This window comes from Perca flavescens, chromosome 6 (genome assembly GCF_004354835.1).
Source record: "Perca flavescens isolate YP-PL-M2 chromosome 6, PFLA_1.0, whole genome shotgun sequence".
Classification (NCBI taxonomy): domain Eukaryota; kingdom Metazoa; phylum Chordata; class Actinopteri; order Perciformes; family Percidae; genus Perca; species Perca flavescens.
The window spans coordinates 13,328,396-13,345,790 of NC_041336.1; the positions used below are offsets into that span (position 1 = coordinate 13,328,396).

Below are 17,395 nucleotides of genomic sequence, written 5' to 3' on the forward strand. Positions count from 1 at the left end.
TCCATCGTTTTATGAGTACATAACCTATATGTACTAGTGTAGACCTTTGGTATTATTTCGGGCATTATTAGTGGGGTAACTTACGAGATACAAATGTGGGTCCATTAGCCCCAGCGCTAAGCTATTCAGCGGCTAACGCTACTCTACGCTAACTCGCCCAATGTTAGACCCAGGTGAAAAAAGCTTCTGGGGGGGTGTTTGGCTCGAGGTCATGGTGCAAGGACCCCAGGGTAAATTACTCTGAACCATCACTTTAAGGTTCTCAAGTATGAACACCCCTTTAATTAGCTGCTTCACCATCCTTATTGTGCAAACGTAAGCAAACTAAGTACCTGCCTGCCCCTCCCTGCTGAACTCCGGTGGATACACACCCTGTGGCTACTGTGCCAGATGGTGCTGCTGTCACTGCACCTTCCACTCTTGTCCTGAATAACCTCAACTTTGTAGCTGTGTTGATAGTTTAGCGTGTGCTGCTGTGGGCGCTTTAATCCAAGCTCATAACAACACCATGGGTCAAAATTCTGTTCCTCCATTCAAGTCTAAAATTAAAGGGGGGTGGGTGGACCACATGTTTTCGTTCGAGCTGTTGCTTAGGGCGAGTGTGAAGAACAACTCCTTAACACGTCAATCCCCCTGTTTCTGTCTCTAATACCAACACACACTATACAGCAAAATACAGGTCTTTTAGTGTCATTCACATGGGAATGGAATCCTTTTTAGTTTGTAATTCATACAGTCAGTCATTCTCTACCCCCTATAAGATAGCCTTCATGTGAGCTAGATACCAGTATCGGTATCGGCTCCGATACTGCCTAAAACGCTGGTATCGGTATAAGGAAGTACCGGAGTTTATGCACCGATCCAATACCACGTAATCAAGCCCTAAAGAAAATCTACGTTAAAGTAGATTATTTATGTTATTTTTCCGTTCTGACTGTCAAACTGGACAATAAAAGAAATTTCTGTGGCGTTCATCGTTTGTGTTTGTTCATGTTTCACAAAGATAGAAATAATATCACATCAATACAAAGATAGTAGTATACAGCTGTTAAAACATAATAAAATATATGACACACTGGTATCGGATCAGTACTCTGTATCGGGCGATACACAAGTTCAGGTATCGGAATCGGTATCGGGAAGCAAAAAATGGTATTGGGCCATCTCTAATGTGAGCAGGTAGCATTATTTAGTTCGTATTTCTGTTTGTGTGTTAGTGTTAATGCAGCATGTGTTCAGCTGATACATTGCGAGCTGGAAAATGACATGTCCGTGTGGCGTGTGCTGCTATAGTGTGCAGTAAATATAGCCGGGGAAAGACTTCTCACTATGGGAAGCATGCAGCAGTCTTTTTGAAGACTTAATCTTTTTTTAAAGCGTTAGCGCCTAACTTTTTGATTTTAATAAACGTCTGTTACATTCAAGCCGTTGCCAAATGAGTTGCTACAAAGCTAATTAAGGCTATCCGCTCCACACAACTCTCTCTGTATTTCTCAGTATGACTGTGTTCAGAAGATGGTGTCGTTGGGTGACTTTCCCGCGGAGAAACTCGAGTGAAGATAGTTACCTCTTCTGAAGAGTCCATCGTGTTTTTATAATCCTCCGTGTCCTCCTCGGCTACTAGCAACTGCGGGGAGGAGGAAAAAATGATCTTTAAAAAAAGAATTCCTCATGGGGGCAACAGAAACTACGCAGTATAGCTTTAACTATTTCTGCACAGCCTGCGGTTGTCCCATCACCTCACTGTGTACACATGTAGCCTTGTCTGTCTTTATAGTTTAATGTGAAACTTCACAGCAGCTCAGGAGTGATGGCATTTGTGGTAGTTGCCAGCCTCTGGGAGTCAAGCAGCTTTTGTCGTTTGTCAGGCAGTAAGTCTCCTGCTCCATTTACACGAACCGTCTCTCAGGAATCTCTGCACAGCTGCTTGTGCTGTGACATGTGAGCCATGCAGCCTGAAGCAATAGCAGATAAATAGATAAAAGGTTATTTCAATTGTGTGAAACTCCTCCAAAATTGGATTATTATGTCAACGAGAAGACAAATGGAATTTGAAAGATTCTCTTTTCATTTTACTGGCAGCCTTTTTTTTAAAGTCTCCTCTCCTGAATGTGGGATCATGGCTTGGCTGTGGCATCATTGTTGAACATGTTTTGCATGTAATTTAAATGTTTTCCTTCCAGAATTCACAGGGCTATTGTATTAGCTATGTGTCACATGAGTAACTACACGGTATACAGTACTCTTTTCATGTTCTTTTCCCAACCTACAGCTTCAGGACTGGAAATACAACTTTATTCATATGTTAAACACAAGCTGAGAATATAAGTTTTCTGTTACAGACCGGTAGTAGTCGAAAAAAGCTAATGAGGGAAGGCGAGCTCTTACTTTACAGATTACTTTATTTTAAAAGTAATTTAGTTACTTTACAGATTACTTGATTTTAAAAGTAACAAAGTTAGATTACAAGTTACTTTATTAGTTACATTCAGCAACTGCCGACAACACCCCCACAGCCTCAACATAAAAATGACAACCGGTTTACTGTGAGGTAGCTCGGCGTTGCCAGTAGTAGGATCTGGTTTATTATGGAACGAAAGAGAGCGAGTCAACCGTGTTTAAGGGCAGCATTTCCTCTACAACATACTGCCTGACCAACTTCTTCAACTCTCCCCCACTTACTGGTTTTGCACCGAAGTCCAGCTTTTGTTATTTGGGTGGTGGGGGACCTCCTCCTCTCTGCTTCGCACCACCTGCTGGGACTTGCTCTGTAAGTTTGACTGCAGTGCTGCAACTCCAAATGTTTCTTCAAATTTGACGTAGTGTTTTTGTAGCTAGATAGCACTTTGTCGCCACCAGCACAGAGTGTACAACGGACCTTAATACTGCCGTCTTTAGCTGACACAAACTCAAAATAGTGACTGTATTTCCAGTTAGAAAACGCGCATCTCTCTCCTCCCTCCATTGTTGTTTACGTTTGTGTCGCTGCGTGGTACACGTGAACTGTCCTCATGCTGAAAACGTGACTTGTCACAGACGTGACTTCACTCCCCGAGACGCAAGAAGAAAGCAAAAATATATAAGGAAAATGACAAAAATAGTAACGCACAGTGACTTGGATAAGTAACTTCAATCTGATTACTGGTTTGGAAATAGTAATGCGTTAGATTACTCGTTACTGAAAAAAAGTGGTCAGATTAGAGTAACGCGTTACAACTAGTTTTTTTTTTAAGAAGTAGTTACAAAGCCTAGATTTGGAGCATTATTTAGCGCCTTTCCTCATAAGCTATTCTCTTATTTTGTTTCTTTGCAGGATGCAGTCATGAAACTCTACAGGTGTGTAGTTGGGATCAAAATGAAGGAAGAGTTTAAAGAGGGGTATGGTTCGAGCGAGGATGCCAAAAGTAGAGGAGTAGGAAGTAATGAAGGGTCCAACCCACTTTACGTCCCTGGCCCGATTTGACTTTGCAGTTGGCGTGATTTTATCGCTCCCTCGTTCTTGTTTTTTGTCTCCCTCCATGCCATTGCCTCTAATCTTTTTCTCTCTCCATTTTTTTCCCAGGGTTCCACATGATACCTCGTCTTCCCGGTATTGTGCCAGAAAGCTGCCTGTTGATTACGGTGGGTCTGCTGGTGGGGGGGCTTATCAAACTAGCTGGAGAAAAGGTCCCCCCAGTTCTGGACTCCCAGTTGTTTTTCCTCTGCCTGCTGCCACCCATTATTCTGGATGCTGGCTACTTCCTGCCCATTCGTCCCTTCATGGAGAACCTGGGCACGATCCTGATGTTTGCTGTTGTGGGCACCTTGTGGAATGCCTTCTTCATCGGGGGTCTGCTGTATGCTGTCTGTCAGATCCAGCCAGCCAATCCAAACGAACTCCACCAGCTAGAGATCCTTCCCTGTCTGCTGTTCGGCTCCATCATCTCAGCTGTGGATCCTGTTGCTGTGCTAGCTGTGTTTGAGGAAATCCACATAAATGAACTGTTGCACATCCTGGTGTTTGGCGAGTCACTGCTCAACGATGCCGTCACTGTGGTGAGGGACCAAAACAGGAATTATGTGGCTGGTAGCAGACTTTCATGCTTCCATCTGTTATGAGAGAATGCATTTATTGTTTCATCGGTGCTCCAGTACTGGTAGATTAGAGGCAGTTCTCTGTCAGAATATGATATGCTGGAGGTGTAAATCATTGCTTGTAGCCCTCAGAAGCTCCTATATCATTAATGATGTTATGGTTAAACTCAAGTCGTTTGTAAACCTTTTAACCAAAAGGCTTCATTTAGACCCAAATTAAAACTTTGGTGTTTTGGTCAGCAGTTTGCAAAGCGGCTTAAAACTCAGTCACTGAGTGTTCTCATCAGATCAGGTTGTGTATTGAATTAAATAATTTGTATAATGTTCTAGTTAGACCTGATCTGTCACCACACAGCTAATGACCCACTGACTACCTTGTCACTACACAATTTTCCCCAACTCACAGCACACCAGCTGTTAGCTGGCCTCTTCACAAACCGCACCATCTACAGTATAAAGTTACTGACAATGCTGGCATCGTAGCTAGGTGAGCGAGGATTTCTGTTGATTTTCTGCCAGTTTTGTTTTGGAATTATTCCAGACGCTTCACTTTTTCGACATCTTGCATGCTGATAGTTGCAGCCAAGTTGCTAGCCATCACATGGTCAAACTTTAGATGATAGCTCAGGCCAGGTTCTTCCATCGATTTCAGTACCCAGGACAGCAACACACCTAGTTCTACACACACTCACCCCGGCCCTAAACACATGCATGCATAAATTAATAATGTGGGATCACTATTCCTTATTTCATCATTCAGGATTTTTGGGGTGATGCATATATAATAATAATAATTTTCTTTAAAAAAATAAAATAAAAAAGCATTCAAAAACTGATTTGGACGTTGTCCAGAATCAGAGAATGACTACAGCCACATGGAGCAGGAAATACATTAAAGTTTGAATTATTCTTTCTCAACAGACTTTTGTTAGCTTTTGTTGTAATTAGGTGTAAGCATTCTCTTTGTCATATGCCTTAATCAACACCATCTGTGTCCTAGGTGCTATACCATCTGTTTGAGGAGTATTCGGCTGCTGGCACAGTGACGGTGCTGGACGGTTTCCTGGGGATCATCTCCTTCCTGGTGGTATCGCTGGGTGGCATTCTAGTGGGAGCTATCTATGGGATCCTGGCTGCCTTCACCTCACGCTTCACCTCCCACACGCGTGTCATCGAGCCACTTTTTGTCTTTGTGTATAGCTACATGGCCTACCTTTCAGCGGAGATGTTCCACCTTTCTGGCATCATGGCGTAAGTGTGGGGTAGAGCTAAACGATTAATCAAATTCAAACTGACACTGTGACGTAATAAAAGGCAATTTTTACATCGCCGAAATGGCCAAGGCCGGATTTAAGTCTTCAGTCATCATCATGTTTACATTTTACATCCTTTTGAATTGTTATAAGAGTAGTTTTTTGCTCCTTTGGAAATAGCTCAGTGCATACTGTGTTTGTAGCGAGTGTGTGGTCAAAAGAGAGTGTTGATGCGCTCGTCAGACCGGTGTCGGCAATCCGAGCAGAGAAGAAATTAGCAGTGAAGTTGTCAAGTGGTAGTAAAAGTATAGGTTGTAGTTTGTCTATGAATAAATACTGTGGCTCATTAAGACCGAGTAAACTTCTGGTGACTTGCTTCTCAACTGCTGTGTAATGTGATGAGGTTAGCCCGAGCATCAATGTCTGCTCTGGAGGCAAAACAAAGTCTCCCTGAAGCAGGAATGGTTAGTTAACAACATGTTTACAGTGAGGCTTTCTGTTATCTAAATATTTTTTAGAGTGCTAGAGCCATAGTCAGTGTGCACTTTAGTTTGTGTAATTTGTTACAATACCGTTGCTGACTGGAGATTAGTAAGATTCATATTTATGTTTTATATTTAAATTAATGTTCACACTGGGCCTCTGGTGTTTTTGAGATTGTGGGCCCTATTTTACGATCTAAGAGCACGGTGTGAAGCGCAGGTGCGTTGAGGGCGTGTCCAAATTCACTTTTGCTAGTTTGACGGCGGAAAAAAGGGTCCTGTATTTATAAGTTGAATCTACACGTTCACGTTACCATTGGGCTTTAAATGTCCAATATGTAATATTTGTACTGTAATAAATCCAAAAATGACACCAATGCCTCATCAGATATTAAGGAAACATGTTAAACTGAAATACTATCTTTTCTGACAACAATGGTAATGTCAGTATTTTTTCTTTTTGAAATTTACATTCCGATGTTTATGTTTTGATCTGTGTGTTGTTATCAACGGCCCAGTTTGACAGGCAGGCCGGGTTGCCAGATATACCTGTAAAAACGTAAACCCCGCGCGCTACAGCTGTAACGGTAGTACAGCCATGAAAGCAGCAAACAAAGGAACAGGATCAACGGAGATAGATTCTACATGACATTAAAAAAAAGAAAACAGCATGTTTCTAACAGTTGCGTGACCAGAGACGTAACAACCCCCTGGTAAATATTGGAGATGTATTTGAAAGATGGAGACAGCTTAGATCCCAAAAGGACGCAGAGTTGGCTTATTTTCTCCTGAACCGGTAAGCATTAGCTCCACGCTAATTTATCACAGCTACTAGGGATGGGCATTTTTTGTCATTTCAACATTTGTTTACTCTCATTGAATTATATAGCTAGAGTGCCTGAGTTGGTTACTCGCAAAAACAATTGAGACATAGCGAGTAAAGTGATCCCGACTGGTCCTGGCTAATGCCGCCATGCTAACCCTGCTAACTGTTAACGTTACCGGGAGGACCAGGCATGCAGCCCATGGCCGTTTACAGCGTGTAGCCTCTTCAGCGGCTGGAGCCGACAACGGTGAGTTATTTTAAGCCACGAGAGGGGGGCTGTAAATCGGAAAGAGAGGACTGTGAGTTTGCAGTGTGTTTAGCGATTGTTGCCGTAATTCTAAGCCAATGAAGTGTGTTCCGTCGGCAAGGTAGTGGTATTTTTAGCGTTTCGTATTGTAATTCTAAGCCGAGGAAGTGTGCCTGACTGGCGTGTGGAGAGGACAGTGAGGTTGTTGTGTTTTTAGCGGTTCATACTGTAATTTTAAGCCGAAAAAGTGCGTCTGTCTGTTGGTTACAGAGCTCCGCGTGAGCACGGGCTTTTATGACTGTCAATATAGCCAGCATCTACCGTTAGCTACTCCGCTGTGCTGTGGAGTAATGTCTGGCTATGTGAGACTAGCATCTAACGTTAGCTACTCCGCGTTGCTGTGGAGTAATGTCTGGCTATGTGAGACTAGCATCTACCGTTAGCTACTCCGCTGTGCTGTGGAGTAATGTCTGGCTATGTGAGACTAGCATCTAACGTTAGCTACTCCGCTGTGCTGTGGAGGAACGTCTGGCTATGTGAGACTAGCATCTACCGTTAGCTACTCCGCTGTGCTGTGGAGTAATGTCTGGCTATGTGAGAAAAGCGTCTAGCAACATTGTTGTGAATGCTGCGGTCTCAGCCTGGCAACCTCCGTGAACTTCGAGTCTGGGCAGGAGGGGGCGGGGGAGACGACTCTCCAGTATTTTGAATTGGTAGTGCAGTAACTATTTTAACCGCTAGCTGCCAGTATTACATACAATATTACATATTGCACCTTTAAGTTATCAAAATAGTCAGACTGACTGGAGATCAGTACGATTCATATTTATTTTTCATATATTAATGTTCACACCAGTGCTTTGTTGTTATTTCTCAGTTATTTAAGTTAAGTCATGATTATATCACATGTTTACAAGGCTTGAAGTTACAATATTCTATAGTGATTGAAGGTTTTAACAATTCAGTAGCTAAATAAAGATATGTTATTCATATCAATTCATCCAACAATTCATCTAATTTCAGCCTAACACATAGGCCTGGCCTACATGAAAGAGCAGTTTATATGTTGACTGTATCCAATGTTGTGTTATTCATACTATAGAATGATTTATTGCTTGTGTATATTGAATAATACAGAACATAAGGAACCTTTTTTTTTTAAAATCGCATATTGAATCGCAATCTTGGTCTTAAAAAATCGCAATTAGATTATTTTCCAATATCGTTCAGCCATAGTTTGGGGGGTGGTCATATAGATAGACTTAAAGAGAATTAAAAATGTTCAGAATGTACTGTATATATTGAAAGTATTATGTGTACAACTCATCTATTCCATACAGTAGTAATGTTTTTGTGTCATGTGTGCTCTCTGGTATCTGTGAAGTACTCCAGCTGTTTCAGGGACATCCTTGTATCGTATGTTTTTGTTATCTGGATCTTCCCTCAGTAATGAGTTGTCATGGTCTATATAGAACCTTGCCACTGCAGGAAAAATCTATTCTATCTAATCTATGTGATTGCCCTATGACAGTAACTCAACTGTATATCGTGGCAGTGGTATATTGAATTCATCTGATCCAACATCACCTTAACCAAGCATTGATTTATTTGGCATCCCAACATTATCTGAGGTGCCATTTCTCATCAGCTCCTCCAGTACGTTTCAATCCATTTTCTGTTCAAGGGGCTGGGAGTAATGGATGTTGCAGACAAGAGGTGATGATATACTGAGTCTACCCTCTGAATCAGGGTCAAAAAGATGTGTAGCTTCAAGGACAATCTCTTCTGGCTGTCTTCCTGCACCTCACATCAAAAACTAGATTTGTGTCGAGGTGTTTACGAAGAAGAAGTGGAACAGCTAACTGGTCTTTTATCATTTCAATCAGGAGAGACTTGTTTGCAGATATGCAAAAGGTTTTAATATACCACAGCATGTAGTGTACAATGTATTGGAGATTGGACTCCATCGTTATTCATACATTTAATATATTAATAAATTAATGTAGGGGTAGTGAACCAAGATGTAACCCCCTGATGGAATCCAGACACCGGTGGTGGCGGAGAAGCCGGAAAACCAGACCTAAGAGGCATTGGAGCCACAGCCAGAGAACCACCAGGAAGGGAGGTGGAAGGGGAGGAGGAGGGACAAAGTCTTCCTGAAATGACAGCTGATAGCACAGGGAGAGAAGCAGCTTTTTAAACCAGTGTTGAGACGCTTTGATTGGCCTATGGGATCCTTAGCCGTTCCTGATTGGTTTATCAGAAGGTGAACGCCTCCAGCGCTGATTCGCTTTAGGAGGGACTGATTACTTGTTAGGTCTTCCTGAAAGAATTTTCGCTGAGCTACATTTCCCTAAAGCCTTGAAAACCAAACCAATCTTGACGTGGAGGAGGAATGAGGGTGAAAACAACAACTTTGCATGAAAACCACAGTACAATAGAGAAGTGGTTACCAGACAGGGAGGAAGACATCTTTGTTGGTGTCACGTTGTCATGTTTCGAAAATCAGTGTGGGACTCTGGGTATTTACAGCATTAGTGGAAAAACTGTTACTGTTGCCGACGACTTTTCCCTTTAACATTTATTAATTAATTTTACCTTGCTTCATGTTAATCATACATTTAACAGTGTTTGAATTTGGATGACAAACATCCCAGCATTTACAACAGATTTGGAAACATGGAATGTATGAAAATGTTTTTATATATATATATATATATATATATATATATATATATATATATATATATATATATATATATATATATATATATATATACACACATACATACATATATATCTTCTCTGAGCGTACGTTTGCCTCTTCTCCTTCTAGGTTAATAGCATGTGGAGCAGTGATGCGACCCTACGTAGAGGCCAACATATCCCACAAGTCCCACACCACCATCAAGTACTTCCTGAAAATGTGGAGCAGCGTCAGTGAGACGCTAATCTTCATCTTTCTCGGTGTGGCCACGGTGGACGGACCTCACCACTGGAACTGGACGTTCGTCACCGTCACTGTCATTCTGTGTCTGGTGTCACGGGTCATAGGTCAGCTCTACTGCACATATCTCACAACTTATTCTTCTTCAAAAATTCAAAGGTGCCATGCTGGGGTGTGTAGCAATGCCTTGTGAAGGGGAAACGGTTAACCTGCAACCGAGGAAGTGTTGTTAGTTTGTTTTATTGTCTTTTTTTTTTGTGGGTGGGTGGGTGGGGGGGGTTTAACGGATTTGTCAATGAGCTTAAATGCAAATCAAAAAGTGCAACAAAAATAAAGTTGCCTAGTATTTATTTTTTCAAAGGAGATAAATTATAGTGCACTTTAAAGGGAGCTGTAATTAACACAAAAATGATGTCTATGTGTGTAAAAAGATCTTGTACTCAAAAAAGGGAACTGGGAATAATTGACACAAGTAAATGTCGCCATCATGTTTCATCACACAGCTGACGGTGTATGAAAGGAAGCTCTGCTGAGGATTTCAGTGTTTACTTCAGACTGTCACAGTCCTTCTGTTGATGATTTGTCATACTAGAGTGTCTTCAGTAGTGAAATACAAACTTATGTGACATTCTCAACCTTAAGAGCTGACTGCTTTGAGCAAACTTCCCAAACCCAAATATGCGGCCTGTGAAGGAATTGTTGCAATCAACAATCCTGCACATCTTGCTTGTGTCACATGATGCAAGATCTTGTGATGGAAAGTGGTTCATCTTTTTTGGCAAGTTAAACAGTCATTGCAATGTTTTTGCAGATTTTTTTTGGTCTTTTAATATAGGGCTGGGCAATCGTGAGATGAGACTAGATATCGTCTTAGATTTTGGATATTGTAATATCGTGATATGACATAAGTGTCTTTTCCTGGTATTAAAGGCTGCATTACAGTAAAGTGATGTCATTTTCTGAACTTATCAGACTGTTTTAACTGTTCTATTATTTGCCTTTACCCACTTAGTCATTATATCCACATTACTGATGATTATTTATCAAAAATCTAAGTGTGAAGATATTTTGTTAAAGCACCAACTGTCAACCCTAGAATATCGCCGCAATATCGATATTGAGGTATTTGGTCAAGAATATCGTGATGTCTGATTTTCTCCATATCACCCAGCCCTAACAATGACATATATACAATATTTGCTGATGTCTTAAAGTCAATGTAGGGCTGGGTGATATATCGATATAAAAAATATATCGATATATTTTTAAATGAGATATGGAATTAGACCATATCGCATATATCAATACAGTTAAAATTTGATCCTTGCTCCAAGCAAGCTGCTGACTCCTTTTGGATTGGCCTCTTTTATTTTATAGGATTTTTATTTAAGATATTTTTTTTTATTTAAATGTGCACCTTTTATGGAGCTTTGATTTAAAAAAAAAAAAAAAAAAAAAACAAAAGGTACTCCTGTTATACAGTATTTATGTTTACATTATATTGTTATTTGAACAGCTGAGCATTTAATCATGAACAAGGTGAAGAAACCTGTTTATTATTTATTCATTTGATTTTGCAACTGTTCACTGAAATAGCCGGTTTCTATGAAACTACTTGTTACATGTCATATTTGGCTTTGACTCTCACTTTGTGGAAAAAAATATCGGGATATATATATATATATATATATATATATATATATCGGGATATGACTTTTGGTCCATATCGCCCAGCCCTATTTTAATATAAATCACATACTATAAATCACATATATTTTGCAGTACTGCTAACTACTATTCAAAGCATGCTTTAGTGTTTGGATTTTAAAAAAATCTTCCAGGCAGCAATTGTTTTTCATTTATTTTATACGATTTTAAATTCAAATTGCAGACTTACAGCTGGAACACACCGCAAGTGTCGCGTAGCGTAGATACGTGCCTGATCGTGCGCCTGGCCATTCGTACCGGACGTGTATTTCTACGCGCCGGTCATCTCTCTCTCTCTCTCTCTCTCTCTCTCTCTCTCTCTCTCTCTCTCTCTCTCTCTCTCTCTCTCTCTCTCTAATAGAAAGAGACAGGATGAGTGGGGAAAACTGTGGTAATTGTAGTGTGTGTGTGTGTGTGTGTCTCTCTCTCTCTCTCTCTCTGTCCATCCGTCTCTCTCTCCATGTGCCTGATCGCGTGTCTCTCTGTGAGAAGTCAAGACAGCCAAAATCCCCATAAACCTGGCTGTTTTATTTTGAAATGTGTTTATTTTGGTAAAATATCCAGCTGCACTATGGTCTTAATGTATGTGATTATCTGCCTAGCTTGACACAAAGGTGACGATGCTTTTTGGGGCAAAAACAGATAAGATTTTCTCTGTGATGGACTAGCTTTATCAAGTGTCAAGTCTTTGTATGCTGGTTGTCTTAGTTGTGTGAAAATAGTGAAAGCAATGGCTATTTGAAAGAAGGGGTAAAAGCACATTGAAAAATCTTAAACGTGTAACCGAAAGTAAATTATTTTGACTTTCATATAATTTCTTGTTATGGTCTTAACTTATTGGCAAGCACTGGCATCTTAAAAGGCAAGAGAGAAAGCTATTTGAGCTAGGTCTGTAACATACACACAAAGTGACAAACCTCAACCCTTACATTCTCATTACATTGTCCTTCCCAGGTGTGGTTGGTCTGACCTGTGTGATCAACAAGTTCCGCATCGTCAAACTGACGACCAAGGACCAGTTCATTGTGGCCTACGGTGGCATGCGAGGTGCCATCGCCTTCTCCCTTGGCTTCCTGCTGAAAAAAGAGGAATTTCCCATGAGAGAGATGTTCCTTACTGCCATCATCACCGTTATCTTCTTCACTGTCTTTGTTCAGGTACGAGTACCCAGTTTAGGTGGTCCTGTTTGGGTCTAAACAGACTTAAGAAGTAGAAAATGTGTCGTTCAGCCTGGCTAGCCTGCATTATGCCTTATAGTATGGGATGTTATCATAACCACAGTTAATGCACTATGCAAGGAGATCGCTACATTTTGGCTCTTTACGTACAGTGAAGGCATTAAAGTACTGTTAATCCTCTGGTGCACTGTTCCAAGTAAGAGACAGGGTATTTGTTTATGTTTTGAATGTTACCCACTAATTTGCAAATAAAAGTGTGTAGTGGGTTGTAGTATATTTTAGTATTTGCCTAGCAAGTCTAGTATGAATTTCCACTTCCATCACTGTTTGAATTCACGCTGACCAACTACACAACAAAACCATATTAAACATATATTTTTTTGCAACCATTCAGTTGTAAAACGTTGTAAAACTTACTGGTCATGCTGATTGAACATGAATGGAACACTCCTGTGTTTGCAGGAGGTTGGTTTGTTGTGGTAATCCATGCATTAATCAAATGTAAAACATACTGTATGCAGAAGGAATCCAAAATATGGTTTATGTAGAGACACATTCCTGCTGAATCTTCTCACAGAGTTAACGTCAACATGACAAATCAAAGCAGTACATGAACGCAAGATAAAGACAGACAGGCAGTCATTCCATACGTATTTGTGATTGTCCATTTTAAGCAACATGAAAAGCATCACATAAACCAGTTTTCAAGTGAAATATAGGAAGATTCTTGGATGAAAGTGGGACCCAGAATGAAGGCAGCTAAAATAAAATCATGAAGACATGTTCTTGAGATCAGAATGATGTTTTATTCATGCTGCTGGTTTCAGCACTGGCAGTTTGATGCTGAGACAGATGCAGACTAGGGGATAGACGGTAAAAGCCCCTTTCACCTGCAATATGGAGTTATTTAAGGCATGATTTTTATTTGGAAGAGAGTAAGTATAGATGGTATGAAGTGAAAATATTCATCATGAAAACTTGTAATTACTTGATAATGGTTCATGTAAGAATAACATTTTTCATATCCTAATGGATATGAAATGGATATTTCCTTTCATGTTTTGGCTGAATACTTAACAACAGAAGACCAGTTGAGATTCTGGATCTCTGGAATTTTGTAGGCTGTTTGGCTAGTTGAATTGTCTGCTTAGTTGCCATTTGGTTCTTATAACTATTGGTAGTATGATTATATAGAATTCAGACAATTTAGTCATTAAAACTTGCCATCAGCGTAATGTTAGTTTGGAAAGAGATTCATAACGTAAATGTATTCATTATCGAACCCTAGATGAGAGAATGTAAGAGACTATATTTTCCCCACAGTAAAACTAGAGTGTGGACTATGGGTGATTCTGTGGTTCATTGTGCAAGTTATCTCAGATGTCATGCCTTGGATGATTCAATGCTCCATTCTGACTTTTAAATTGGACTGATTGGCCATAAGTAAGACTCAAATATTAAGGATACTCATGAAATATTAAAGCTTTAGTGCGTTTTTTTTTTTTATATTAATGAACATCTGTTACATTCAAGCCATTGCAAAATGAGTTGCTACAAAGCTAATTAAGACTATCAGCTCCAGACAACTCTCTCTGTATTTCTCAGTATGGCTGTGTTCAGAAGATGGTGTTGTCGGTGACTTTCGCGCACAGAAACTCAAGTGAAGATAATGACCTCTTCTGAAGAGTCCATCATGTTTTTTTAATTCTCCGAGTCCTCCTCGGCTACTAGCAACTGCGTGGAGGAGGGGTGGCGGCTGTGCGTGATCACGGAAGGCTTGTATCATGTGGACGCGCCGACAGTGTCATATTTAGAATTCCTCATGGGCGAGACCGAAACTACGCACTGTAACTTTAACATTCCACTTGTTTAGGGTAAAGGAATACATTAAGTTATTGAACTTCCTTATGTCATGTTTTGTGTGGTTGAATTAAAATATACACTACCGGTCAAAAGTTTGGGGTCACTTAGAAATTTCCATTCCACTCCATTACAAACAGAATACCAGCTAAGATCAGTTGCATTGTTTTTTTAATCAGGGCAGCAGTTTTCAGATTACATTGTGTGCTTACATAATTGCAAAAGTGTTTGACTGTTGTAGAAATACGTGGCTGATCTTTAATGCAATTTCTACATTGCCCATTATCAGCAACCATTCATCCAATGTTCCAAAGGCAAATTCTGTTTACTAATCTGATATCATTTTAAAAGGCTAACTGAGAAAACATTGGAGAATCGTTTTACAATTATGTAAGCACATAATGTAATCTGAAAACTGCTGACCTGGTTAAAAAAACAAACAATGCAACTGATCTCAGCTGGTATTCTGTCTATAATGGAGTGGAATGGAAATTTCTAAGTGACCCCAAACTTTTGACCGGTAGTGTACATAAGGTAGTTAAAGTGTAGGTTCCTTTGCATGCATGCCTGGTAGCAGGTCTGGTTATTATTAAAGAGCAGCAATCTTCTGTCATCCACTGTAGGATCTGACAGTTAACCAGATGGCCGGCTTAATCTCTTTAAGAAACAGAATGATACTTTGATGAGCTTTAAGGTGCAGACAGGCACGAGCAAATGCACACACACTACTGGATAATCCAAAGGTAACCAAACAGACTGGATTATGATGGATTGGATTGGTTCTGTTGTGGCAGTGTATTGCTGACCTTGTGATCACACTTTAATCTTTCTAGTAAAACTACAATGGAGTTAGGTTTGAGACACATTTTCAGCTATCTAAAATAAAAGTAAAATACACAACAAAACAATATTTTTGTGCCAGAATGAAAGCGGAAACGAATATTTATTGAAACTTTTCATCCGAGTTGTTTGCTTATTAACATGAGATGAGTGCTTGTAGCAACCTCAATTGTTGCTTTACAACCATTTACACAGGAACAAACACACCCAATGTGTACACACAATTAAAGTAGTTTTTGATTGTGTATGCACATCAGTTGTGTTTACGATCATTTTTCTCTTGAGAATATAATCACAGTGAAGAGCTGTGCTAACAGGTTACTGATATAAAGATCACACTTGTATTTGAAAATACATCACTCTGTCTACACAGACAATTTTAGCAGTTCAAGATTTCTCTTAAGAGTCCCATATTATGGGGTGCCCGGGTAGCTCAGTTTGTAGAGCAGGTGCCTATATAGAGGGGTTTAATTCTCAACGAAGCCGCCCAGGGTTTGAATCCACCCTGCGGCAATCTTCCTGCATGTCTTCCCTCTCTCTCTCTCTCCCCTTTTTTATGCTGTCCTGGTGATTAAAGGCGAAAATACCCCCAAAAAACAAAAAAAGAGTCCCATATTCTGCTCATTTTCAGGGTCATAGTTGTATTTTGGGTTTCTGCTAGAACATGCGTACATGCTTTAATGTTTAAAAACCCATTTTTCTCATACTGTCTGTCTGAATAAACCTACATCACCCTCTATGTCTCTCTCAGCGTCTGTATCGTCATTGCCGCTGGGGATTGACTATCAGCACTGTAGCAGCACTTTCTACCTATACTATAGTATAGTTGTGACATCACAACCGTACAGAAGTCTTGACGGCTCGTCTAAAAGCATTTCTCTGTGGATTAAGTGTTTTGATACTTGGTAGTATTTATATAGCACTTAAGCTCGACCTGCTTTATAATACATAAATAAATAAAGACATGGAAACCTTACTCTTTTACAATATGGGACCTTTAACCTGAATGTGTTCTTGCAAAAAACACCTATTTGCCTTACACTTACCTCTTACCCACTTGAGCACTTCAAAGAATGTCTGCCCAGGGAACAATGGAAACACAAGATGATGTTTTGAATTGTTGATAATGAGAAGGATTTACTTTTGACATGGATTAGCAGGTTTGTTAAAGATGTTGATCTTTAACGCTGAAATCTGTCTCATGTCTCTAAAATGGTAAGAGATTTACAGCAACAGCAATGGGGTTTTGGTGAAATGCTGTGTCAAGACCTGTTGCGTTAGTTAATCCCCCATTGCAAAGATTTTGGGAAATGTGCCAGCTATTGTGTGATACTACTGAGCTTATGCTTGACTTTGATTGCCATGACAGGTGTGAAAGATATTCAGTAACAGAGTATGGAGGTGTATGTGTTCTACATATACAAATATGTAGTTGTATTTTATGTTTGTTATGTATTGTATCCTGTCTGTGTCTGTTTTTATAATTATGTATTTATGTTTATAGGACCCCCTCGAAAATGAGATGCTACATCTTAAGGGACTATCCTTCCATTTCATTCTTACATCCTGCATAGTTGGTGATTAGAGCCTATTTCTGCCTTTAGCTAAGGTCAGGAGGTGAATAATGAATAATGTTTTGTTCCTCTCATCCTTCTGCCAGGGCATGACCATCAAACCCCTGGTGGAGCTGCTGGCAGTGAAGAAGAAACAGGAGGCCAAGCGGTCGATTAATGAAGAAATCCACACCCAGGTAAGAGCTTTCCCCTACAACCATCATCAGCCTTCATCATCAGAAGCTGATGACTTCTTGATTCGTGGTTTATACATATTAATCACCCAGAGCCTTTTGGTATGCAGTTGATAAATTAAATGGTTTGAAATGGTCCTTCACTGAGCTACCTTGGTAAGCCACAGCAAAGCGTTCTCACTTCCTATCTTGTTTTTTTAATGTGACGTCCTTTTGCAGTAGCAAGCCTCTGAG

The 17,395-nt window shown here is 40.1% G+C and overlaps 1 protein-coding gene across 1 annotated transcript in view; it reads left to right on the forward strand.

Annotated features, from left to right (window-relative positions):
- The window catches only part of slc9a1a (solute carrier family 9 member A1a), a 41,190-nt gene that overhangs the window by 12,505 nt on the left and 11,290 nt on the right, over window positions 1–17,395 (forward strand). Inside the window, exons 2-6 of the mRNA XM_028579880.1 lie at window positions 3,563–4,035; window positions 5,075–5,325; window positions 9,719–9,936; window positions 12,491–12,693; window positions 17,075–17,164. Coding sequence (XP_028435681.1) covers window positions 3,563–4,035; window positions 5,075–5,325; window positions 9,719–9,936; window positions 12,491–12,693; window positions 17,075–17,164 — 1,235 coding nt within the window. The remainder of the gene's footprint in view (window positions 1–3,562; window positions 4,036–5,074; window positions 5,326–9,718; window positions 9,937–12,490; window positions 12,694–17,074; window positions 17,165–17,395) is intronic.